Here is a 26,957-nt window from a genome sequence, read left to right on the forward strand (position 1 = left end):
AAGGAAACATGATCTTTTTGAAAGAAATTATCATGTTGTACCTGATATTCCATACCAAATGCTTCTAATTTCTTTATATTATCCATGAAAGATCTTTATAGAAAAATGTCTGTATATTCACAGGTGAAGGTTGTTAATAATATTGATATCTTCTTGGTCAGACAAATCATTTTGGCACTGCATGAAGTATGTATTGATATAGAATCATCAAAGAACATACTCCGTACCTTGAGAAATACTCAAAAAGGAAGTGAAAATGTGACAACTTTTGTATTTGAAACTCAGGAACATACAGGAAACGTTTGGGGGAGGGTTTTTATTTTTTTAGATTAATGACAATGTTAATGTTTTCTTAAAATGGAGTTCCTGCATTTTACATTGGTCGGTGAACACAATAGTCAGCAGCATTTTCGACTCTGCCACTCTGCGATATTCCTCCCCTGAACAGTGAAGATAAACATGTGATGCAAATATCTTCTGTCATACAAATGTATGTATTTTTTAAGTCTGTGATCAAAAGCTTCCATCAAAAATAGAAGACTGTTCTTTAGTCTTTGTTTTCCTGCCTACTGAATGCTTGCAGCCCTAGGCTTCTGTGCCTAAGATTGCTTTCTAGGAGATTTCTTTGTCTTGTTCCATGCCCTTTTGGTGTCTGTTTTTTTATTTTACTTTTATTCTTGAAAAAGCTGTCTCTTCACATGTACTAGATAACCCTCATAATCTTTGCTTCTTAAAATCTCTCCATAAAGCCTTCTTCTCTTTAATAGCCTTCCAGATTTTTTCTTCTGTGCACTCACAGCACACCTACTTCCACATTTTGTTAATATTCTCAGGTGGCAGCATAAGTTCTACAAAGAATTGTAAACAAGCTTGGTAGTATAAACTAAGTTGTGTGACTTAAGGTCTAAACCTGTTAGAACAATGGTTTCTTTTTTTTTACTATGATGCTGCAGACATAGATGTATGTAAAGTATTAGTATTTTCATAATTTTGATTGTGTCGTGTATACATGCAAGGAAAGTCTTTGAGTAAAAAGGCTATTTTTTCCTAACCTTTGAAGTGTTTATTCAGACTTCATACTATTTGAGAGTAGGTACAGTTGCAGACTTTGTGCTTCATCAACTGAGATTAGCTCAGTGGGTTAGAGCACGGTGCTAATAATGCCAAGGTCATGGATTGGATCCCTGTGTGGGCCATTCACTTAGGAGTTGAACTCGATGATCCTTGTGGGTCCCTATGAACTCAGAATATTCTGTGATTCTGTGATCCATGAGAAGCCTGTCTGTTGCCTACCATCTCTCAACAAACAAACAAAAAAAGAAAACCTTACAGGAAGTAAGTTTGACACATTTCTGTCAAGAAACTCAGAGTCCAGTGAGTATGAGCCTTAAAATAAGCAATGATAACCCTCTGTCATTGAAAGCTGAAGTGATGCACCACCTCTGGAGCACTGGGAAGAAAAAACAAATTTGTTCAACACCCAGTATAGAAAGGGGCTGATGTTGCAAACTGCACTATACCTGTGTGCTAGTTTTGTCAGAACAGTTTACAATATCATAGTCTATATTTCAGTCTAAAAAATCCAGAAATAAATGTTGTGGGTATTATTACTACTGCTATTTTGGCAATTTGAAACTTTGTCCTAGGCATGGTTAAAAGGTCAGCGGTATTCAAATAACAAAGGGTTAAGTCTTGCTGTCATATGAGTGGATAGGAGTGCTCAAAGTAAAACAGACAGTTGAACTGGCAAGCTGATCCATTAATGTAAAGCCAGACAAAAATATAGTTATTCAAAACAACAATAAATGGTATTTTCTTCATGCAGGTAAACAATTTAATATTTCACAGAGTAAGAAGTCAGGTGTGACCTTGACAGACAGATTCACAAGTGGAGCTGCTGTACACTATTTGCTGTCATATTTTATGACAGAGGTTTTAGCAACATACAGTACATATTCAAAATGTTAAAAAAGGAGGTGAAAATCACTGTCTGTTATTAAAAGCTGTCTTCCTTGTGCAACAAACTGCACTAGGGAGGCAATAAATTCTTTTGTAATATTAAAACATCGTAGTGTGTGTGCATGCACATGTGTATACTTTTAACTGTGTATAAAATAATGCAGCATCCTTGATTGTGCAGCTGGAGAGGGTATTCTTAAAACAAATGACTTGATTCTAAGAACCTCTTTGTCATAGGGATTTACTAAAGTGAAATCAGAACTAATCAATTTTTCCGTGAACATCTCTATGGGATTTATATTCAGAACTCATAGTAGTAATTGCAAACCAAACCTGGGGCTTTTCACCTTAAATTTCATAGAATTGATGTGGTCTGGCAGATCTGGATTTCAATCCAGTCATGTTTGAAGGGAGAGGAAGAATGAACAGAGGAAATGATGAAGGGATTTCAGTTTTCAGTCCCTGTTAGTGCCAGGGCACCCAAGAAGAACATTCTCGGTTATGTGATTTAAGCATGATTATGCAACTCTTCTTAATATGTGGTAAAAAAATCTCTGACCCAAAGTATCCCCGTACTCCTATAACTCTATTATTGTGCAGGTCTGTTCCAAAAATGTAAGAGATCTCATGTATAACTGCCATAACTGATGAAAATAGTTTTCAAAAGGTCTCATTGACTCTCTAGACATTTTGGTCTGGAGTAGATGTTGCATTACAAACCATTATTTTGGTTTGAAATTCTGTAATCAAAATTTGCAAGATTTATTATCATAATGAAGGATTTTTTGCAGAAATTGGCATATTGCTTATGGAAGCCAATTTATGTTCCACATGTGCAAAGTGATAAAATTATTTCCAAAACAGACAAGTATATTGCACAGTAATTAATGAATTTGTAAGATATCTGCTGAATAGGTTAAACTGTTGGCTTTCCAATACAATATTCCAGATTCAAATCTGTCTACTTCATATATGAAGCTATGGTTCATACAACACAGTACATAAAACATCCACCTACATTTGAATTTTGTTCTGTTTTCTTTTTACTACTGGAGAGGCAGTTGGTATCAAAGGATCATCTGTGCATGAAACTCAAGCTAGTCAGACACTGGTGCTAGCAGAACCCTTATGTAAACAACATGAACAGAAACATGGACAAAAAAGAGCAATTCTGGAATTCAGGGTAAATTGAGTGAGAATTTTGCAAATTTGACAGGTGATTTAACAGCAGCTGCTGATACTGGTGATACAAGCCAGTGCAGTGCAAGACTGGTCATAAAGCAGCAGCCTGTGAATTACTGAGCTGTTAGACTGGGGAAAAAGAAGAGAATTCAAAAGGAAAAAGCATTAAAGACCTTAAAGTTCAAAGGGGAAAAAAGCAATGTATATATAGACAAGATTAATGGAATTTTTTTAAAGGTTGAGTAGATAAACTTTTGAGCTAGATATGTTTCCAGTTAATAATAACATTCCTGAGGCATTTTTCATAATTTCCAAACTCATTTGATTTACTGTACCTAGTGCAAACATTACCTCTTGGAAGCTTAAAAGAGAAAAAAAATATTTACCATTTGTTCCCCTCCATCATGCATGCAGATTGTTTTTTTTACTGTATGGATGCTGGCATTATTTATTTTCTTTTTTTAGAAAAAAAACATCGTTGAAGTATTTGTTTTGGAAAAAAACACATGTAAAGAACTGCATGGACTTTGCTAACAGGTATGAGAAATTATATTTAAGAAAAGTTTGGTCACAATTTAGGCCTAAGGATATTGCCATCCTCCATTAAATTCAACTGGTTAGTTCCAGTAATTATAATCTGGCATACAAGAATATATCAAAAGATAAAAAACACACTATTTTTATGGAAGGAATCTATTGCAAAATCCCATTTTGAGACTTTTTCGTAGATATGATGTTGCAAGAACAATTTATCTTCTTCTATTTTTGGTGCTACTTATTGAAAAATTCTCTTTTGTGGTCTTAACCTGCATTTGAAAAAACAAGCAGAGTGACCAGGACTCTGGTATTGCAAATGCAGCTTCTAGTGACTGGGGAGTGCAATCACTCCTAGTGATTGCTTTGGAGAGAAGCTGATTATGTCATGTCTTAGACCAGTATTACCAGAGACAAACTTAGCAGAATCACTGCAGTAACCTATCATACTTCATTAGCAAAAGTGAGATCATAAGAAATACTTGTCTACTTTTAGTGATTACTGTTACGAATTAAGGAATGGTTTAGGTCATGACATGCATTCAGAGGATAACTTGGCAGTCAGAGATATGATGTAATCAATTCACAAGAGACTTTCACCTATGCAATGGAATGAGTAGCCTAGTATTTTTATTTATAAACTATGTATCTGAGAGAAATATTCTAGATGCATGTACTCTATATAGACTAGCAGGATTAATTTCAGAGATATTTTTAAAAACACTGATTATCCGAATGTTTGTTGAAACTTGCTCTTTCTGGGATTTCAATTGTTATACGACATTTTTTCAGTATCCCTGTAGAGCAGAGGAGAGCTTTACTAGACTCATTTGGTGCTGTGGCAGTTGCATGTTTGGACTGATTAAAAGTATTAATAAATTCAGATGAAAAAATTGATAAACAGCTATCCATCTGCAGATTTCTTGGCATTTGGCACAGATAGGTTATATCTGCAATTCCCTTGTCCAAATTGTCTATCCCTTTTAATTCTGTCCTATCTGCTGACATTTGAAACAGCTGTTACAGCCTGAAGTCACAAAAAGAAATACGTTACCAAGCATGGATGCTTTCCAGTCCAATCATATTTATTTTTGTAGAACTAGTGAAAAACTTAGTCAACTGATCAATGATCTCTCTGCAGACTTAAGTTGTGATTAAAGTGTTAGAAAAACCTGCTTGCTAGCACTCAAGTTCATGCACTTAATGATTTAAAGCTCTGGCTGTTTCCTCAGAGGGAAAAATTCTATTCACAAGTTTACAACGAAGCTAGAAATGTAAACTGTGATGTGTACTATTTAAAAGAAGTAATTGGAAGGTTGAAATCAGTATTCAAAATTTTCCTAAAGCTGGCTGACTTTTCTGAGATTCCACCTAGGGCAACTTGTTAGAAGAAATTCTATGTAAAGTGACAATCTTACCTAATATGGGGCTGGGATGTCAGTTATTGTGGTCTATGTATTTAGATTTTGAAAGTGTAAAGTCTAGAAAGCATTTCAGTCCAGATCATCTTTTCTGGCATCACTAAGTCCCGCTGTCAATTAAGTATAAGAGGTTACAGCCTGATGAAGACAAAGAAGATTACATATTAAAATAGATAGTAAGTGAATTTTAAGTGGTTGGTTGCTTGCTTATTATATGAGGATTTTTATTGGCTTTTCTCATTAGTAGAAAAGTAGACAGACAAGACATAAAAGGACATCAAAAAATATACAACAAATTTTGGGGGAAAAGACCCAACATCTAGAATTTTTTTCCCTTAAGAAAAAAAATAAATTAGAATTATAGTTAAAAAGAATGATAAGTAAATAGGTAGCCATGCTAGTTGTTTACTGTGAGAATTCCATTTTGACTTTTTACCTTTACTTAGTTTCAAACTGTCTTTGCAAATGCAATGGAAGGTTAGCAACTCAAAACAATATTTAAAATAACACCCCTATAAGGTGAAGGGCTTAAAAGGCAGTTATATCTTTGAGTTCTGTTTAGATTAAAAAGGACTTTATACTTTGCTTTCATAGCTAGTAGGAGCTCTATCTAAATGAAATTTTAGACTCACCATGTAAAATTGGAAAGTCTATTCTTCATACTGTATTTCTTAGGGTTTTCTTAACATCTCAAAGCTGCATCTTCAACTGCATGCTGTAGCATTTGATATGTTGAAATATAATCTCTACCATAGTTTACTAACAAGTGTAAACTAAGGATAGAAGGACTAAAGGGTTTTGTTTTGATATGAATTGAGTCACTGCTTATCTGCTGGAACTTCACCTTAATTTCTCATAAAAAATGTCTGAAAGTTATATGAACAAGTTCATAAAAACATGGCTTTAGAGCACTGCTTGTCACCTCTGAGTTGTGATGTTTATGACTGACTTATGGACTCTATTCCTGCAGAATTTTGCTGATGATAAAAAGCACATTTTCTACATTGAATGAGTTGTCACGTCTACCCTGATCTTCAGCTATTTTGTCAGCGCAATTCAATTTAGGAGTAGTGAATATTCAAGTGTTTATCCAGAGGGATTTCCTGCCATGGAAGTGAAAGATGAAAGTGTCTTCTGTTCTATATGTGTGTGAACAATGTGCAGCCATTAAAATCTTTCACTATTACCTGGACATGCAACATATCAGATATCTGTGTGCTATATGGTAAAAAGACTTGGGAAGCACGGTGTGTAGGAGCTTTCAGGGAAAACTGACGGAAGGTTTATTTTGAAGTGCAGCTGGTTTTCTCTGAAAAATTTGAAAAACTTCATTGCAATTTTTTTATTATATTCTACATATCAAGCAGAAGTAAGCAAGAGAGGGTAAAATAAACTCTACATCTAAAAAACCTGAAAACAAACAAACAAAAACAAATGAAACAAAACAAAAAACAGTTCTCCAGCAATCCTCCGGACCTTACACAGGATTATTCTGAATTATTGTTTTTAATTGTATTATCCAATTGCTACTATTTTTCCCTGATGGCATTATAGAAATTCTAAAAATACTATTTTTTATGAAGAAAAAGTGGATTTTGAAGAAAAGTCATGATGCTAAACTGTGACAGTGTGACTGTGGAGTGATCTGATTGTTGCAGTTGTGTGATACTTCAAACTTACATGCTCATTAACAAATCATATATGCCTAAAGGCTGCTGAGGCAACCAAATTGTGCCTATTCACCTAGACACTGTGTAAACATGAATATGAAAAATACATTCAGTTATTCATAAAATAGCTACAAAGGAGGGCAGTTTTCAAATATCTGGGTTTGTATTCTTGTTTTCATGGACTCATTCATACATTTTTCTCTGTTGTAGAGTACATGGGAGAGAGATATGACAGAATGAAAAATAAGGAACCAGCACAATAGTATATTACACTTCTAAAGAGAATTTTTATTTTCTCTCATTCTCTTTTCTAAGAGCTAATGCTGGGTCTGAATGATGTCAGATCTAGTGATGTCTGAATAACTGTCACGTATAAGAAAGGAAAAAATTTAACAGATAGAGCAGGGCTATGATCTTGTAAGCTGTGTAGTATTATTCCAAGCCACATTTAGGAGGGAATATGAAACCGCCTTTGTTGCTACTGTTGGGGAAAGAACTGCATGCAAAAGAAAATGTGGCATTTGTAGGGAATGATGATTTGAGTTTATCATAGAAATTAATAAAAAACCATAATTATGCTCAATAATACCCTGACTTACTGAAAAAAATATGTGAAAAGAGTGGCCATTACAGAACATTATTTGCCATTATTATCAGCCCTACTTCTATTGCATAGGAATGTTTTCTTCAAATGTTCCTCCATGACATTTCTTCTGAACAGATTGCAGCTCTATGACTAATTGCCTAAGAATCACACCATGTACAACGTAGTTACCTTCACTCAACATGACTACTTTTGTCTTTGCAAGTACTGGACAAGCCATCCAACAAATTAACTATGTCACTAGGAGTATTAATGTATGTCACTTTTAGTTTTCCAGATAACATAGGCCTTTAATATTAGCCTTACAAGAGGATTTATAAGAAAAAACCAAAGCGTAGCAAGTATTAAGTACCTCATTTAGATCCTGCAAATGTTTACTACAGCTAGTCTAGTGCTGCCACTTCAATGCTAATTTTTATTGATATGCAGATACTCTCTTCTACTGTCACTGCAAACTAAGGGCAGTCCTTATTAAGGACTTATTAATTTCCTTATTAAGGTCTATTCTGCTAGCTTTGTGTCCTAAAATGCAAACCCATCATTGCTTTGTTTGTAATTGCTTAAATCAAATAATATATTTGATTCTGTAAGTTTTTAAACTAGGAGTGATATCTATGAATGGTGTCACTATGAAATACTTTTTTTTTCACTGTTCTCTTGTGTGCAAAAGACTTTACATAATTCACGAGAAAAGCTTTGGGCTAGAAAAACATCACTTCTTACATTTTGCTTCTGTGGAGAGCTTGCCTGACAAAATTATTGATAGGTAAATATCCCAAACAGCAAAGCACTGATAACTCTCTGTTGGGTATGTGTGGATTGAACCAGGAAGAACTACTGGAACAGACAAAAAGAGATGTTCCAGACTCTTTTGACAGAGAGAAAATTTGATGAGAAGGAACTCATTAAATTGCTGAAGTAGACAAGTTTCTGTTGGTCTTTGCCCAGTTCCAGGACCATTTATCCAGCCTCACAGTGGTTTACTAAAAATGTTTCTTCTGCTAGCTAATGTAATTAGGCTAATGGTTCAGTTGGTAGCAGTCTGCCTGAAGGCAGAGGAAAGATTGACACATGATAGCCAACAGAGATGGTTAGTATTTCACAAAGTAATCGTTTTATTAAAAAAGTAAGAAAAGGCAAAACAAAACCTGTAAATCAGACCAAGATCTATGTTGACAACAAGTTATTTGGAAATTGTTGGTCTCTTTTGTCTGTGAAACTCTCTGTAAACATAATTCATTGTCTTGAGCTGCAATGATGACACGGTGTGTTTCATAAGTCCTTTGTTTAGGTCCTAGGCCCTGAAGCAATCTGTGGTGGGTTTGAGAGGTGAAGAAGTAGGGGGGGAGGCAGGCAATAGTAGAATCATTTATTTTAGATTATGGAACGTGCTGGAGATGTAAGAACAAGTTAAATAGATGGTCATAGTAACTGGAGCTGTGAGTAATAAAAGATCCTTTCACAGATACTCTCGAAATTGCAAAGATTTGCTTTCCCTGGTACTCGCTTGGGTGCTATTCTTGGTGCCTGTCAATTTATGAAACGTTGCCAAAAGTATATGATCAGTCAAAGGAAAAATTCCTTGTAAAAGTATTGGACTGAAGAAAGCTAATAAAAATCTAAATGGGACACCAGAAAAAATGAAAACAATTATTTACTCCAAATGTTAAGGATAATAACACTACCAGCTCCTGTTCTGTTCTCTCATAAATTCCTTGTGAAATTTGTTACTCCAAATGTAGACATTTGGTATCTCAACTACTTACGGAAGAGCAGGTGGTTGTAAGAAAGTCATTGCTGACCAGTTCACAGAACACATCCACTACAGCATCTACTTACGATGCACTCCCAGACAGATGTCTAAAAGAACATCTTCTGACTGCTTTCCCTGCCTTCTCTCCACTGAGAAAAGTTATACAGTTACAGCAGATGCTGGTATAGCATGTGACAATTTCTGTATTAGACACAACATTAGTTTATTGCCAAAACCAGATTTACTAGTTCAATGCTCTCCAGTAAAGGAAGTAAGCTGCTGTAAAGGGAATAGCTTTAATTATTCCTGGATTCAAGACAGGAGAATACCATGAGGTATTACACTTATGAGGCAGTAGAAGACAGACTTCTCAGAAATTCTGAGTTAGATTCCAGTTATTTTAATTTACTTCTAGATTCTCTGACTATAAATCTGTTTTGAAACTTAGTGTTTAGATGAAGCTTTTAAAAAGGACATTCAACTTGCCTAAAATGCAAAAGAAAAATCAACTGCCTGCTTAAAATGAAGAGCAATACTATGCAATCTGCAGTGCAGTTCACTCATTCTTTCCTTGTTCCATTTGATTAATGAAAGCAATGTATTTTCTCACCCTCTGCCAATGATTAATACTTCTCAATGCTTCTTTGTTTTTGGTGGCAGATTTCTAGGGAGAGGTTCCACAGTAAATTGTTTTTGATATCAAGTTTTTAATAGGCTTTGCCAGCCTGCTCATTTTGTGAGAAATACTTATCAGTCTCCATCAGTGTATAGCCTGAACTGTGTCTGCTCTATGTCTCTGTGAAAGAGAAGAGGAGTTTAGGAAAGACCCTTTAAAAGCTTGCTTCCATCCCTATAGCTCACAGTGCAAGGTGAAAGAGAACAGATTGGCTGCTGCTTCCTTCCCCATGTCTGCGGAGTAGGTATGTGGGGCAGCAGGAGTAGCAGTTGGAGACTGAATTGTAGTTTTGTACCGATCTTGGACAGAACACTTTGTTCTCTCACATACATGGCTTGAGTTAAAGCTCTAATGGGTGTTTAGGTGGGGAACTAATACTTTGAAGCCATTGCTGTTAGTGACACAGACAAAAGTTGCTCCCTGAATTCACCTTGGGGAAGTACTACCTCCAGTACTGACTAGGTGTAATTCGTACCACCTAGACCTTGGTGGTGATTCAGGCCTTATTTTTAAACAGTATTTTGGACCACTGTCTATGCTAGTGATTCACACAGTGCCAAGAATATTCCTGGACGCAAGAATGCAATCATCAATTTCCACTGCTGTAGCTGTCTCTGGATGACTTCTGGACAAAGCTGAATTTCCCAGATATCCCTGGGCAGCCTGGGGTTCAATACCACCTAAGGAGCAACAGGCAGTTCATATGCAGCTGACCTGCTTTGGAGGAACAGAAAGTTTAATAATACAGATGGGGTCTGCTATGCACATGTTGGCCTCCATTTTGCATTTGAGGCAAATTCATTTTCCTGTAGGATATCTTACAAAACCTTTGCCAAATTGGGCTTTTGGCTTTTTCAGTTTTTTTCAATTCCTTTGTTCTTACTGGTCATAAACTCATCTGATGCTCAATTTCTGCTCATGCACTAAGATGAGCTACAGATATATTTTTGATGATGTTTGCTTTTACTTAAAAGTTGGGAAATGCATACTGAAGCATATGCAGATGTAAAACTGGTGGCAGTTTGCCAGTGTCTCCTTTGACATTGTCAAGCATGTGAGACCTATGTATAGGATAATACAGCTTTCCTTCTATATATGTGATCAAACCACCGCATGCATGCTTTATTCCTTATCTTAAAAGCCGCCTCCAAAATAAAAATGCAACTATCGAAATTAAGTCTAACACTGTGTCTTATGTATAACCTTCAAATTAGAGTAAAAATAGGAAGTGTGTTATTTCACAGGGACCATAATCTGCAAAAATGCTCTTTGCACTTGACTGTGAGCTCCACCCTTTAAAAAATGCTTTGTCCTGGTTTCAAATCAAATTTTCACTACACACTTCCCATTAATTAAGTGGCAATAGTAGTTTCAGTCAGCAGCTCCTTGTGTGGGGACCCTTTCACCTGTAGCTGGTGAAAGGCATTTTCCTTCTGCCTGTGTGAGGAAAAACCTATACAATGGAAAGGACAGCCCAGTGTCCAAACCCAGTCATCAGCAAGAGTCACTTAACTTGAAAAATAAATGGTTTCTCCTCACCATCTCCTTACCTTTTAGTCATGTTTTTCTTAGCTACATTTGCCTGAGAACCCAAAACTCAGAGACTGTGTGACATTTCCCCTCCTTCCCCCTTTCCTTTCCATAGGCCTTTTACCCCCAGCTGTTGCTATTACTGCCAGCTCCGTTCAATTAACCTCAACAGGAATGCAGTCATCCCTCTGTGGCTCATCCTGTTCAGGATTAATGAACTGTGCTTTAAACCAAGGGAACTGCTAGTAAAAATTAGATCTAATTTCATTAGAAAATTGTGTACCGCTAATTAATGAAGGAGGTCATATGAGGACTTGACAGAATTGAGTTTAACTGGAGGAAAAAACCCACAGAGCAAACATGTGACATTTGCTACTTTCTTTTCACTGTTGCTCAATTTGTGGACACCTTTTGTCACCAAACTTCCTGTTTTCTGTCTTCCTCCCATCAGATCACCTCCAAGGCACGTTGGTAGGAAGCATGGAGTAGAGATGGCAGTAAAATGAAGCCACTTGTGGAGCCAGTTGTTGCTTCATCTTTTGTTTCTGAATGATGAATACTCTGTATAGTGTGATTTATTAAAGTGTTTAAAAACAGGAACTGGTCAAAATACTGCCTCTCCAGTTACAATCCAAGAACATTCTTGGTATTTTCTTTTTGTGCTGGTCCTGGAAAAGTTTGCAGTTCTTCAGTTTTTCAGCAATGCTTGTTTGGTACCTTTGTGAAGAGGCTTGGGAAATACCTTACATATGTTCAGCCATTCACTTTGTGGATATTAAAAGCCATTATGATGGACACCAAGACAAAGCAAATTAACAAGGAACTTGAGAAAGAAAGTGACTGACAAGCCAAGACACTGACAGGGAAAGTGAGACAAAAAGAGGAATAGCTGTTTAAAAAACAGGTTTAAAGAACAAGTTCAAAAAAGGCAGATCATCAAAAATTTTCAAATACCTGTTTGGTCATACACGACTTTGTTTATTACTTCAGAGCTCTTGGCTCTTCCATTTTGGCATAACAATTACTACCCATCCTGTAGAAGATCAGGTAGTTACCATAATTTCCAATATTTCATATCATTTCATTGAAGGACATCTTATCATAAAGTAATGAATTACATGACTGTCAATCAGATATTTTGATATTTTATACCAAAAAACCTTGTGATGTATGGTCCTTAAGTTTCTAAATAATGTTGCTGAAATCGTTTTTTTCTTAGGAAAAATTTACATGGGTTCTTCTAAGTTCTAAAAATATACTCCTGACTCTTCAAGTAAAAGATATCCAGTGTGGGAAAGCTATATCTATAAAAATTAGATTGAATCAGGGTTTTGAATATAAAACTAAGTCTAATGACTGGATTTTTCATAATACGATACCATAAGAATTTTCTGTACAATACATTGTAACGGGCCAAAGATTCACCAACCACAAAATATGTAAGTTTGCATTCTGCACTTATAAAGGAGGAGAAGTTGATACATTGAGTCAAACTTCCTCAAAGTGTTTTGTTTGAGTGCCAGAGCCAGCCAATGTGCTAGCACACATGCTTATGTTTCAGCATATGAATACAGAAAGTCAGCCAAGCACATAAAAAACAATGTCAGCTGCAGTTATTTTGGGGATGGTACTTTGGTTTTGGTATACTCCACTGTTACATTTATAGATTCTAAAGAAATTAAGTCTTATTTTCAAGTGTAATTACCACAGAAGGCATGGAAAATGGAATTTTCAAAGCAGCTCAAGGAAATTGAGGACCCTGGCTTTAAGTAGGCAGGAAAATATGCCAAGTCTCTTTTGAACATGCCAGTATCAAGCATGTGTATGTGAGCATTCTGTTACTTGACACAGGTTCGTTATAAGCTAACCAGCTGATAATGTTTTTGCAATACTAAGTGATCTTATATACAGAAATATTTCAAATCATGTTCTATTTGTCATGAGAAAGAATGTGTTTTCTAGTTTCTGCAGGGGGGAGGTTGTTTGGTTTTGTTTGGCTGTTCATTTTTTGATTTTTTTTTCCTGGACAGTATTATGGGCCAAATGATCAATCATTTTATGTAAAAGGCAAAGTTTGGTGTAAATGAGACCAGAATACATAGGTATGTGCTAAATCAGATATTTTTAAATGCATGCCACTTGAGATTGCAGAAGAAAAAACACACTCATAAATATTAGTGATTTGTTTGAAGTCAGAGCGCATTTCTCTCTGTGGATCTATTTACAGTCTCAGGATAAGAAATTCCTATGCTAAGTAGCAGGAACTGATGTGTGAGACTTTCACATACTTAGAAGAAAAACATGAGTTGTAATTTTCTGTTTCTCAGACTAAAGAAAATTCATGAGTCTTGTAGCTGGGATATAAAACTAATGCTGCTTACTTAGAAGAACATTAATCACACGTGCAGTTTTCCACTTGAACTGTGGTATCTGTAGTACTCAAAGGAGTCAGTTCTCACAGAATATTTTTCATCTGGCTTTGTCCTCTTGTTAAAATAAATCTATTGTATTACCACTGACCAAGCTGAGATTTTAATGTAATATTTTTGTATTTTTAATTTTTATTTTGTTGCTATATTAAGACCAGAAACACAAATGGATTATTGTGAGACCTGAAGTGTTCCCTTTTTTTGCTTCTGGAGTTCAGTTCCATACAATATTAGCAATCCACTTCTGTACTAAAGCCAAGCAGTGACAGTTGCAATAATGAATATTTGCTGCAGGCCACTGGTATGAAAATAGCACAGTGCTGCAAGCCTGCGTCACCAGAAACAAATCTTCCATTTGACTGTGACTGGATTTCCAGCTCAATTTTAGATCATTTATTATTGAAATAGTTCTTAAAGCACTGTCATAATATAAGGTTAAGAAATGCTGATTCAGTCTACAAGACATCAATTCAAATGCTTTCCTACTCCTTTTTGGTGTTTAGTTTGTTTGGTTTTTTAATCCCTTATACCTTTAATGCTGTACCCTGTATTTAGGGCACTGAACTGTGGACAGCAGCAACACTGTAATATATTCAAAGGGACACATGCTGATTAGGTTAGAAGTTCTGGTGAAAAATGGATTTGAAATCCCTCTTTGTAAGCTTACTTGACAGTTTTTAGAATATTTTATCCTTAATTCCTGCTGAAAATTCTAAGCTTTATATGTAGAGGAGCAGCTTTGCCTCTTTAAACGTGTCATGGCTTTTACATGGTGAACTGGAATGGCTTTCTATTTATGTTTCGATGTCATTAATGTATTTGTATTAGTGAAATATAAAATGTATTAACATAAGGCACATTTTGAGAGTGGAGAATATATGCCCTGAGCTTTGATTATCTTTTTTAGATGAAGAATATGCAGATGATATTTATAATTTTTAGTTTAATTTTTATGTGTTATGTTGCTTCCACTCATGCATCTCAAAATAATCTAAAAATACCCCAAATAACTAGCATAATTGATTGTATTTTCTTTTCACTTTAAAATAATTACATAGTGAAATGTTAGCTCAACACAGATATAGAATTTTAGATACTTGAAGCAGAATAAAATCTGCTGTTATTTAAACTTCTTTTTGTTTCTTTTTTCTTCATTTCCTCAGGTTTTCTCATGGAAAGTAAAGAAATTATGATCTATATTTTGCTTAGGGCTAAATAGTGACCCTTGCACTGCAAAGCTGGTAATCGTGATTGAGGTACATATATAATTTCCTGAAAGAGCACCAACTTTGCCATCAATTCTGAGAGAATGTTAATGTCTTCTTTTTCTTTTCTTTCCCTCTCCCTGGTGTCATCTGCCCTTTGCCTTCCATTTCGCCAAGACAGTACATTGGCCAAACCTACTACTGTAAACTAGTACTAGGATGGAGAAACTGATGTTTTAAAAAGAGTGCCCTGTGCTGCTGGGATTGGGCTTTTGAGGAAAATAATTTTACTCCAGCAATTTTCAACTGAAAGACAGCAAACATTTAATGGATTCTCTGGGATGGGGAAGAAGTGACTAGTTAATTCTAATATTTTGTGAACAGAACTTCAAAAGCTTTGTTTTCTCATCAGTTTTCCAAAAACAGGCTTAATATTTCAAAATATTTTTTTTAAAATTATTGTTGGTCTTTTAAAATTATAAAATAGAAGAGAATATTCAAAAAGGTAACGTCATTCCTTCTGCATCAGCATTTAACATCTTCAATACGTTCGGGATACAACCAACTTCAGGCTCACTTTCAGGAAAAAAAGGCAAACTGATTTGACCTTACATGCTTTGTTATATGCTTTAATGTCTGGCAGTACATAGAATAAGACAAACTCTGCTTTCTTTGGTTTATGAACAATAATTTTTAAAGACCCTCTGGGAGAATATGTAGAAACATTATAAAATACACTATGTATAGAAATTATTATAGCTTCAGTCAGTGGCCTTATTCCCACTGACTGAAAGGGGATCAAATTTCTGTAGATATCTGTTCAGTCAACTTCAAGTCCTCCAGTAGGAAATATTTCTGGATCTGTGTAGGTGGGTTATTCCCAGGTTTCATAAACTTTAATATTAGAAAGAATTTCCTGATGTTTAATCTCAGTCTCTCTTGATGTAATCCAGTAGGTCTTCTTCTACTAGGAGGGATCAGGGAGAAGGGTATATTTTCTACTTTTTAGCTACCTTCTAGAGGTATGAAAAATATTGTCAGCATTTGGTCTTCATGTTCCATATTCACAGTCCATATTTTCTAAACCTCTGGTTTGTTTTGGCTTCCTCTCTCACATTTCCTCTCTTGTTGTTTTGCATTTGTATTGCTGCTGGATTAACAACAAAGCAAGTAATTGTTATTTTTTTTTGACATTGCTGTCCCCAGGCTGTACACAGTGCCTCTAGAGCTGATTAGAGGATGAAAAAAATATCTCATAAACCTTTTGCTTTGCACTTTCAATATGGTGGGGACCAGTGGTGGTCATAACATAATGACATAAGAGCCTCAATATGGTGGTCATAACATAATGATATACGAGATCTGTGTTCATCTTGTCTTCTACTGAAAGATTTTTCTGAAAAACAAGAAAATAATCAGGATGAAATACACAATAAAAACTCCCCAAAAAGCACTACTAGGGCTGTTGTCATCATCTTCCTTTAATAGATCAGATTAATCCTACTGAGTGTGGATTCCTGCAATTGTCTTTACTGAAAGCCATCTAATTTTCTAGACTGTTTCTTCAATGCATTAAAATTGTTTTGAATCATGTCTCAGTGTTTGTTTACTTGCTTCCAGTTTGATATTGTCTGCTAAGTTATTAGGCATGTTCCTCATTAACAAAGTTGTTGAACAGTATTAATCTGCAAGACACCTCTATGGCATCAGTTAGTTGTGTCCCTTCTGCATCAGAGCACATACTTAGATCAATAAATAAAAGAATTGTTATTTTGTCTATTCTAATAGGTAGTGATAAATAAAGCATCAGTAACACCAATGGATGTATGAAACTAAAATGAGCTGGAAAGTCCCCAAATTGAGACATACCTCAATAAAGTAACTAAGGTTTCTTGTGAGGAAAGGAAAACTATTACTCAGTAGGCTTAATATGATAAAATACAATGGTGCAAGGGCAGAAGAGTTCCTGTCCTTTCTCTCCTTCATGTGCCATACCTGCCATCATCTTCACTGCCTCAGCACTGGATCTTACTGTCCTCTACCTTTCTAAATACTTAACTACCACATGATACTGCTGTATCCAAATATCATGTATATATTATTCAAAATACAGTACCATTGTGTATTTTCTCTCTCTTCAATTCAAGAACTATAGAAAAAGAACAAGTTCTGAGGTGAAAGAACTAGGCTTCCAAACAGATTTAAGTATATATACCACGCTTATAGTTTTTCCAAAAAAACCACTGATATGCACAATGAAAATCTTATTACTGTTTAAGTCTCAGATACAGCATGTTGTATATTTAATTACTGTATGTGTCATTGTTATGCAATTAAAGGATAATAATATATACTGTGTATTAATAATTGCCTTCATCCTTTTAATGTTAGTTTTGGGTACAATCGAGTGAAGTATCAATTTAATTTTCTTTTTTTACGAGATATAAAGGAAGACAATTATTTTCATTTTATTTTTATTAGTATGAGATGTTAAAACTTCAGCTTGGCTACTCAATCAGTATAAGTATTATGTGGTACCATGGCAGTTTATGCATCTGAAGTGCTGCGTATGAATTTTGGCTGCCTATTGTACCGGTCATTTACACAACCTCTTTTAGCGGATTATTCTTCAATTCTTCAGTACAATCTTAAAGATGTTTCTTTTCAGTTTATGAATTTTGTGTTAGCAGAATGCAGGAGACAACACGTGGCATTTCAATACATGGGAGTACTGTGTTTTGTAACCACACAAAATACACAGAATAAGGCCAGATTAGGTCATTAGCGTTAGTGGAACCATCACCGGCACAATCTGCCTCTCTGTGATTGCAGCATTGGGATGCAAACAACCAAGCATCAAAGGTCACAGGATTTTTTGTTTTGTTTTGTTTTGTTTCCTTCCATCTTCTCTCTTTGCCCACAGACGCTACCACAGGGACACCAGCAATATCAACAACGACAACCGTGGAAATCCGGAAGAGCAGTGTTATGACAACTGAGATCACCTCTAAAGTGGAGAAAATCCCCACGACAGCCACTAGCAGCACCGCTTGCCCTTCCATTGAAACTGAGGAAGAAAAAGCAAAAAGACTGCTGTACTGTTCACTATGCAAAGTCGCTGTCAACTCTGCCTCACAGCTGGAGGCGCACAACAGTGGTGAGATGGAGCAGTGCTTGCTTTCTTCCTTTTTTTTTCTTTCTGTCTCAAGAGCGCTGCAATTATCTTCCCCTGAATAGATTAGATCTCTTGCAGCAGGGGACAAAGAGGTGGCAGAAAACTGGCAATTACATGGAATTCATTAACTATTAAAGGATAAAAATGACAGGCAAAGAGGCTTTCATAAAGGGAGAAGAAAGGAATTTTATTGCATGCAAGTTGCATATTTTCTTACGTTTTAGCTTTTGCAGCTTCGAAACCTTATAGAGCTAAATGACAGCTCTGCTTCATTACCTTTGGTCTTCAGAGTTTGCATAGTTTAGCTTATGCCAGCTAGCAAACTGAGTATGAATGCCATTAGCTTTGTCTGAAATCTAACAAATTAAGGCTCAAAGAGGGAGCGCCAGTCAGTCAGAGTTCAATGATAGGAGTTAGAGTTCTTAGCTCCATATTGTCTGCTAATAAATAACTTGTTAAAATTATGTATATTTCCCTTTGTTTTCATCAACTGATAGCAGCTTTTGCATGAGAGTTGAAAGGGTAATTGCCTACCTCCATCTTTCTTAATTTTCAAACCTCTTCTTATTATTAGAGCTAGTAGCATTAATAAGTTCCAGTAGAAGAGAGCCATCATTCACAATCACTATTTTTAGCACCTTATTGATTGACTGTGTAGTGAGCAGTGTTAAAAGATCTAGGGATTCAATATGGTGGCATCAAGGGTAAATAGACTTAAGAAACAGACATAACAGACATAACAGACATAACAGTGAGGGTATACCTAGAGCAAAATGATCAATGGTTTTGTGATGTAATGAAAAAAAAGAAAATAACTTTGGTGTGTCTACGGAATTCACTTAAATTAAAAAGGAAATTATAATTTGTTGGTATTCATGAGAATCAAAGCCTAATCAGTTTTGAATGCTGTTTGCTGTATGCCAGATCTTCAAATGGTGAAAGTTCAACTTCATAAATCTGTACCCTTTTAAACTATTTAATTTCATATGAGGGTCAGACTATAAACATTATTCTGATCAGGCTGTGAGCCAAAACATTATTCTGAATGTTTAAACACAACCCTCCAAGTTTTAGCTGCCTATGCTATAAATTGTGATTGTGCTCACACACATACATGCTAGTAAAAGTGTCTGTGTGGATGCATATAGCAATTATCAGTGGAACGGCAGTTCTGTACACAGTAGTAGTCCATTATCATCACAGACTACCTGTGTGGAAGTAAATAGTGTAAGCAATTGTTCAGTCTGAATAAAGGTACAGCAACTGAACACTGTTGTTTTCTATCCAACCTTTATTAAAAAAAAAAAAAACAAACAGAAAAATAAAAAAGCAAGTGCATTTTTTTCACATGCATGCTTCTCACATGTTTTGGTTTCTGTCCAGGCCATTAAGGATCCATAGGTTGCTGCCAGAAGCTTCTGCCCCTTTCTGGTTTGGAGACTAATTAGTTGATTACAGATTTAATTGTAAACTATCTAAGACATACTGTTTATCAATCTGTTCAGGAGAACTACAAATCAAAGCCAACTACACCTTTAATAGATAAATTACTCTTCTTTTGCAACTACAATTCAGGTCTTATTAGCAGCAGGAGTTAACGAGAAAAGTCACACCCATTTAACTTCACATCAGGATACTTGATTGTGCTACTACTTTCTGGTGTGGCTGCTTTGTTCTAGTGCATTACCTATAGGTATGTAATTTAGTAAGTATCAGATGTGAAATACTGTTACATTAGTATGAATCTGATACAGACCAACACAGCCATATTCCAAGGATAGAATGTGGCACCAAGAGGAGGTTCATATGATTTTATTTTAAAAAGGAAATAAAACAATGAATGCAACCCAATTGCCAAAGTTGTTTCTGTTTCCCATTTCTAATGTCTCCAGGGACTAAGCACAAAACTATGCTGGAAGCTCGGAATGGAAGTGGAACCATAAAAGCCTTTCCCCGGGCAGGCGTAAAAGGCAAAGGACCTGTGAATAAAGGAAACACAGGCCTTCAGAACAAAACATTTCACTGTGAAATATGTGATGTGCACGTAAACTCTGAGACACAACTGAAACAGGTACTCAGCTTGCAGATTGAGAATCCTTGGCTGTTTTTTGTTTTCATGGTGGTAAAGTACCAACACAGTCAGCACGTGCCAATATAACAGTTTGTGTCCGAATGGAGCTTACAGATTTTGTCCTTTGTACTTGGCTGTCATGCTGTGTGTTTTGTTTCAGATATGGTTTCACCTTGCATGGAATATGTTTTCTCAAAAGCTCTCAATTATACATATTTCTTAGAGAGCTACAACATATTACAAATGTCTTTAGAGTACTAGAATTGTCATGAGCTAATAAACCCTGCCATTTAGTGTACTGCATGATATTTGCCTTGACAAAGATGTGAAGATGGGTAAGTGAAAGCCAGTACTTTCACGGAGCACTGAATAACTTGCTTAGAAATGTATATGGAAAGAATTTCTAATATTTTTTATCTATGTTTCTTTCTAACTGAGAAGCAGTACAATTACACTAAGTTATGTTCAGTCATTCTTCAGATGATCAAAGCCTTCCAAAAAATACTTAGTCTAATTCCATATGCCTTTTGGAATTAAATGCTTGTTAAAGAACTTTACAAGAATGAATATAAATTCAGTAATGGACAATACCCTTTTTCTAGTTTCAGGAAAAAAAAAAAGTCTAGTTCTTTTTTTTTTTTTTGGTGACATCTCTCTTGAGATGAAAATCAAAGTAAAAATAATTTTTTGTTTGGAAAAGGTCCTTCAGAAAAGGGTCTCTTCTAATACTGCAATAAAGTCTGTGTAGAAGGATACTTACAAAATCTCACAGATCTTAGCAAGAAGATAGTGGATTTTGTGGGGTTTTTTCTCTGTCACTTAGTACCATCTTAAAAGGATCTCCAGGCTTCTCAGGGATTTAAACAATTTTGTGACCTTATTTTTTTCCTGAATAGGGGATGCTCTACTATCTAATATTCTTTGAAAACTTTCTATCAGCAGTGGATTGAATTTGATGGGTGCTTTACAGAAATAGGGAGGAGTTTTTCAAAGGCTTCTGTCTTTAACTTGATTCAGGTTCTGTTGAAGTTAGAAAAGATGAGAAAATCATAGACTACAGTGGAAGCAAAGTTGAACTGAGCACTGTTGAAAATCATGGTCCCAATATGTGATGCACAAAGGATCATTCAAATTCCAACAGACCCTATTCCCTTTCATTATTGAATTAGTCAAAGTAATGCTGTTGTGGAAAGCAGAAGTCTTTAGTATTGGAGCAGTAACCTTGTGTAAACAGAACCTGAAAAGATCTGTTAAGGAACTATCACTCTTTGTTTTCTTTTTTATTCCCACCCCAAATATATTTTAACAGCACATAAGCAGTAGAAGGCACAAAGACAGAGCTGCTGGGAAGCCACCTAAACCTAAATACAGCCCTTACAACAAGCTCCAAAAGGGAACACATCCTCTAGGGGTAAGTTAATCCACTTTTTATTACAATTTTATTTTAACCCAAATGAGCAGGACTTTCAGAAAACATAAGTGGATAAATGTGTAAAATGATAGGAATAGTGTAAACCATGGGAGTGTACAAGTACATGAATGACCCAATGGAAGTTCATAAATTACTTTTTTATATACTTTGGTGGGTGTTCACTACAGCCTGTGGGCCCTTGTTTTTGTAGCTACTCTGAATTAACTCAGAAAAGAAGCTTGCTGCAAAGGTCATTAGAGAGCAAGAGACAAAAAAAACCTCCAGATGTTAAACAGGATTTTTCCAGTTTTCATCATGGACAATAGTGTTGAAATAACTAAGTAAAACTCTATAAAACATAAAACCTTCATTCTATCCTTATTTAGAAAATTGTTCAGATAACGAGTGAAACAATTAAAAAAATCTGTCCCTTAATTCCACTCAGTTTCAGGATGGTTCTGGTCACATTTTCCACTGCCAGGATAAACTATCTGAAACACAATTCTTACTAACTTCAAAAGCTGAGAAAAAGGTTTACTTTTTAATAAAAAAAAACCCTCTAGGATTCTGCCATTAGTGAAGAATTAGCTTATATTGTGGGTGGGATAATGAAACATTTGACATTTATCTCCTCCATCAGATAAACTGCATGAATGTTTTATCTGCTTTTTTTGTAAGGGTTTATAGATGGTTTTGGCAGAGGGAGGATGTTGATTCATTGGCCTCATAGAGATTAGCACCTTTATGTCTTGCCATCTTCTCTAATGCAGGCAGAATATGGAGCTTTTTTTCCTGTGGAAACCCATTTCTCTTTAAACTGAGTGAAAGCTCTTTTCTTGGAACTGTGTCCTTGTTGGGGCAAGCCTTATGAGTGGTATATTAATGTATGATTCAATTGTGGAATAATGTAGTGCACCACACTGGTAGATCTAACAGTAGGGAAATAGCCCCATAGGGTTTTTCAGTAATCCACCAGAAAGATCAAGGTCTCCAATAGACATAAACTGTAGTGAAAGAAAATATGAGATAAGTGGAATATGAAATCATTAAAGCCTTTCTATCAGGATTATTATTCCTTTAGGAAATTCATTGTTTCCCAGGGGAGGAAACAACTATTACGTTACTGTTGTTGTACACAGTCCCCTATTTACCAGTTTATGTAATGGTAATTTCTGAGAACTCCAGCCAAGGTTCAAGGCCATTTAGTTGTTGCATAGGTAAATAAAGGCAATATGTCATTTTCCTGCTCCCTCCCAATTGCTCACAATATACAAATCAGACCAGAGGGAATCAAAGAGGCAAAAGGGATTTAAGAAAGAGAGAATGAGTTAGCAATAAATGAACAGATATGTGTAGTAAAATGGAGGGTGCACTAAGAAAGGAGGGACCAATTCTCCACTTAGTCTTTTTGGGTTTGAGTACAAAAACTATCAAAATTGCTGTCACTTGAAGTGCAGAATGGCACAGCAACATGCCAAAGATATAATTTCAATTGTAATGTAAATGGTTTTGAAGAGCTATTTCTTTACTTTTTCTTTACCCCCTGTCCCTAACTGAAACCAAGACACTCCCCATTATTTTTTTAAGTCATTTGCTGTCACTTAGTTTACTTCATTGGAAATGAAACAAATAATGACTATTTTACTCTGAATGCTGACCTGTGTGTTAATTGGAGGTTTGAAATGAAGGTGTAAGGTACTGTATATGTTAAATATTACTAGTTTTGCAGCTACCTCAAAATCAGAAACATGTTGGTAAATTAACTGAAAAGCTATCTAACTTCATTAGAAGTGCTGGATTCCTTCAAGAATGATAGGAAAGTCGTAGTCTAATAGAAACAGACACAGAAGATCTTTTTTTGTTCTTCATGACAAAAACTGTATAAGCATCACTCAATTGTCTAAAAAAGAAATTAAAAAATGAACATAGTACATTTTCTAAGCTCTTCTAGACCAAAACCTTTCCTTTGCCATGTTTTCAGTATCATTTGTACTGCTTTGTCTATTCTAGATTTGTATGCTTCAGAGATAGAAGCTTTATAAATTCCTACCATGCTATTTCAAAGTTTAAGAAGTCTTGTAATGTTGGGACGTACTTGATATTTCTTTAAGCCACAAGTGTCCAGCATCCATAAAATACTACACAGGAAAAAAAAGGTTATCAGTTGTTTCTGAAATAAAATAGCTCTTACAAAAAACATCCTTCATTGGGACTTTTAGAGCACAAAGTACTTTGTACTCAGGATTAATTTTTTTTAAATTCTTTTTTCCCCTGAGATTTTTTTTTTCCTGTTCTAAATAAGGCTGAAAAAGGTATTTACTAAAAAATGTAAGGAAGGAGGAAAAAGTCAATTGCTCAGCAAGGGAAGAAGACAGCTTGGATCAGTGGGTGTAACAGTGATCAAGGAAAAGATCAGATCATTGCTTTTCATAGGCACCATGGGGATTTTTATATCTAGCAACCATTATATCCTCTGTTAAGATAATTACAGAATTTAATTCCATCTGAGTATTTCTTCCAGAGCCTTAAAGGACCTGGAAGCCAACAGAGTTGCCAATGGGTGTTGTGAAAAGTAAAAATCCTCTATCCATCTGGATAGTAAAGAATGAACAGACTATTTGGAATATGGTGATAGTATAATGATTGAACTCACTTGTGGCTCATGCCAGAGTACTCCTGTCCTTACTTTCTGGTTATTCACTCACAAGGTACTGTTGAGCTGAAAATGTCAGAGTGATGTTGTGCAACTAATTATTTGAAAACCCCTTTCAATTCAAGGATGAAAAATTGTGTTTCCCTGTAAGAAGTGTCTATACTTACAGGGAGGTGTATCATGGAATGGTGCATATATTCATATTCTGTCTATTCAATACTATATATTCAGTTTTATGTTCTTTGGAAATGGCCTTAGGTCATGCTAGGACACAAACGCACCAAAAGTCCATCAGAGCCAATGGGAAATTTTCTTTGCTGGTAAATGAGGTTTCTATTCTTATCTGAGAGTTATAAAATCAGAACAACAAAGATATTCAGTCTCCTGGTATCTTACTAGAAACTTGAAATCCCACTGAAAACTGTAGAAATCTATAGAGACTACTCTGATGTTCATTAGCATGCATATCAAGCATAAATTCTCCTAAATAATATGAATCTCTATGAGTATTTTCCAGCAGTCTGGGAAAAACTTGAGGGTTTTGGTTTTTTTCCTTTTTTAAAAACTCTAAATGAGGGGTTTTCTTGATTGGATTTGGTAGTGCACAACTCTTGTGCTTTAAATGGTTTTGGTTTTTTTTCAGAAGAAGCGTCAGTGACAGAAACAAAATTATCATGGTTTGGCAGTATACAAACTGCTATAGGCAAGAATGTTTTCGTAACAACACTTTAAAATATCTGCCATGTTTTCACAGTCCTTTGTAAGAATGAACATTACCTTAGTGAAAAACATTTGAAGACACAGTGAGATTACATAGGGCAGCACCCATTTAAACACATGAAACATGGGAGATTTTCATAACCCATGCAAGATAAGATTGCTCATTATTTGAAGCAGGAGCTAATGAAGAGGAGCTATCTGGAGATCTTAGTTTTAAGTAGAACTTGCATCTTAATGATTGAAACAAAAGTATCTTCTTAGTCAGATCAGAGAATAGGATATATTTTCATTCTACTCTGGTCTCTATCATAAAGCTGTCCAGATGGAGGTCTTTTAATTGATATCTAATTCTTCCTTATTTAATTCTTGCCGAGTACATGCAGCTTTACTTCGGTGCAGATTGCCCTGCCCCTTTTTAGATTTGCCTTGATTTCTGATCTAATAATAGATTATAAGTGTCAGTGATAAAGAGTGAATGCTGAAACTCTTTGTCCTCAGTCAAATCCTTGTCCAGTGGGCGAGATTGTATCTCTTGTCACACGCCTGCAGCTCATAGAGTCAGTAGCCACCACAAGGCCTCTCTTGCTTGATTTTGCATGTATAATCTTAAGTCAACCTCCCTGTCGCGTAGCTAACATGAACAAATTATGTCTCTCTGTTTGTTTGTTTTCTCTCTTCCCCACAGGTAAAATTAGTATTTTCAAAGGAAGCTTCAAAGCCGATGGCTCCACGAATCTTACCAAATCCGCTAGCAGCTGCAGCAGCAGCTGCTGCTGTGGCTGTGAATTCCCCCTTCAGTCTTCGCACAGCCCCAGCAGCCACCCTTTTCCAGACTTCAGCACTTCCTCCAGCACTCCTACGACCAGCTCCTGGGCCTATACGGACCACCCATACTCCTGTGCTGTTTGCTCCTTACTGAACTCCAAACAGGAAATAATTGTACTGCAATAATTTTTCAAAACAAAACAAACAAAAAAATGAAAATCAAGAACATTGAACTATGCAGTGTTTATTTATAGTTTAAAGTATATATGAAGAGCCAGAACTTTTGATAGAGAACTGAACAAATTCTGAAAGGGGGAATGGGCAGTATTTTCTCCAGATGAGAACATTCCTCTTGAGCATTGATCGTTTTAGAACTGATCTCCAGCATTGACTTGTAGTGACATATAAAGCCTTTTGACTGTGCATTTTGCCACATATTTCCCTGCAATGTCTTTCCTGCTTTATGAAGCAACTTACAAATTTGTCTAAAGGGCATTAACTGGTTCCAATGTATATAAAATACTTTATTCTGTAGATTAAAGAAGAAGGAAAAAAAAGAAACACTGTGAATAGTAGTACCCTTACCAATCCTCCTGCCAAGTCAGCAGGTACTGGGTATTTATCTGAACAACAGTAGATACAATAGACGTCTTGTAAAACAGTAGTATTGTGTCTCTATCTATGCCACTAGGTTTCTAACTGAGTTGCAAAAGATAAAATGAACAAATTATGTCGCTTTGGTAAGTAGTCAAAAACGATGACAATGATGTGGAGCTGTTCCTGGTGAGCAAAAATTGTTTTCCTTGCCTGTAGCAGAATGGGCAAGAAGATAATCTACGTTAGGTAAAGGAAAGTGATAAAGAAGATCTAGTGGGGGAAAAATAATTAGGATACTGTACACAGAATGGATCGAACGTTTATTTAACTGAGAACGTATGTGTACAGTGTGTGTTTATTCAAAAAGTGTAATACATACAGAATAGATCAATGTTTAAGACATGCCAGTGGACAGCAAAAAATACACTCTTGTCATGAAACAGGCCTGACACTTCAGTGTTGAGCAGAGGGAAGACACAAATGGGTTACACATAGTCATAACTAACTAATGAAAAACAGGAGAGAAACTCTGGCCTCGTTTAAGTTGGTATAAAGTTCTTTCTGACTGCAATGTAGCCAGAATTTCATCACAAGAATGGCAC

General features: G+C 35.7%; 1 protein-coding gene across 4 annotated transcripts in view; it reads left to right on the plus strand.

The window, feature by feature from the left end:
- Positions 1 to 25,971, plus strand: part of ZNF385D (zinc finger protein 385D) — a 324,809-nt gene extending 298,838 nt beyond the window's left edge. For all 4 annotated transcript variants that reach the window (XM_029961872.1, XM_029961875.1, XM_029961874.1 and 1 more), the window contains exons 5-8: positions 17,887 to 18,120; positions 20,031 to 20,209; positions 21,519 to 21,620; positions 25,679 to 25,971. In XM_029961872.1, coding sequence (XP_029817732.1) covers positions 17,887 to 18,120; positions 20,031 to 20,209; positions 21,519 to 21,620; positions 25,679 to 25,912 — 749 coding nt within the window. In that variant the 3' untranslated portion in view covers positions 25,913 to 25,971. The remainder of the gene's footprint in view (positions 1 to 17,886; positions 18,121 to 20,030; positions 20,210 to 21,518; positions 21,621 to 25,678) is intronic.
- The last annotated feature ends 986 nt before the right edge of the window (positions 25,972 to 26,957 follow it).

This window comes from Manacus vitellinus, unplaced genomic scaffold (genome assembly GCF_001715985.3).
Source record: "Manacus vitellinus isolate BGI_N305 unplaced genomic scaffold, ASM171598v3 scaffold_3_pilon, whole genome shotgun sequence".
Lineage (NCBI taxonomy): Eukaryota > Metazoa > Chordata > Aves > Passeriformes > Pipridae > Manacus > Manacus vitellinus.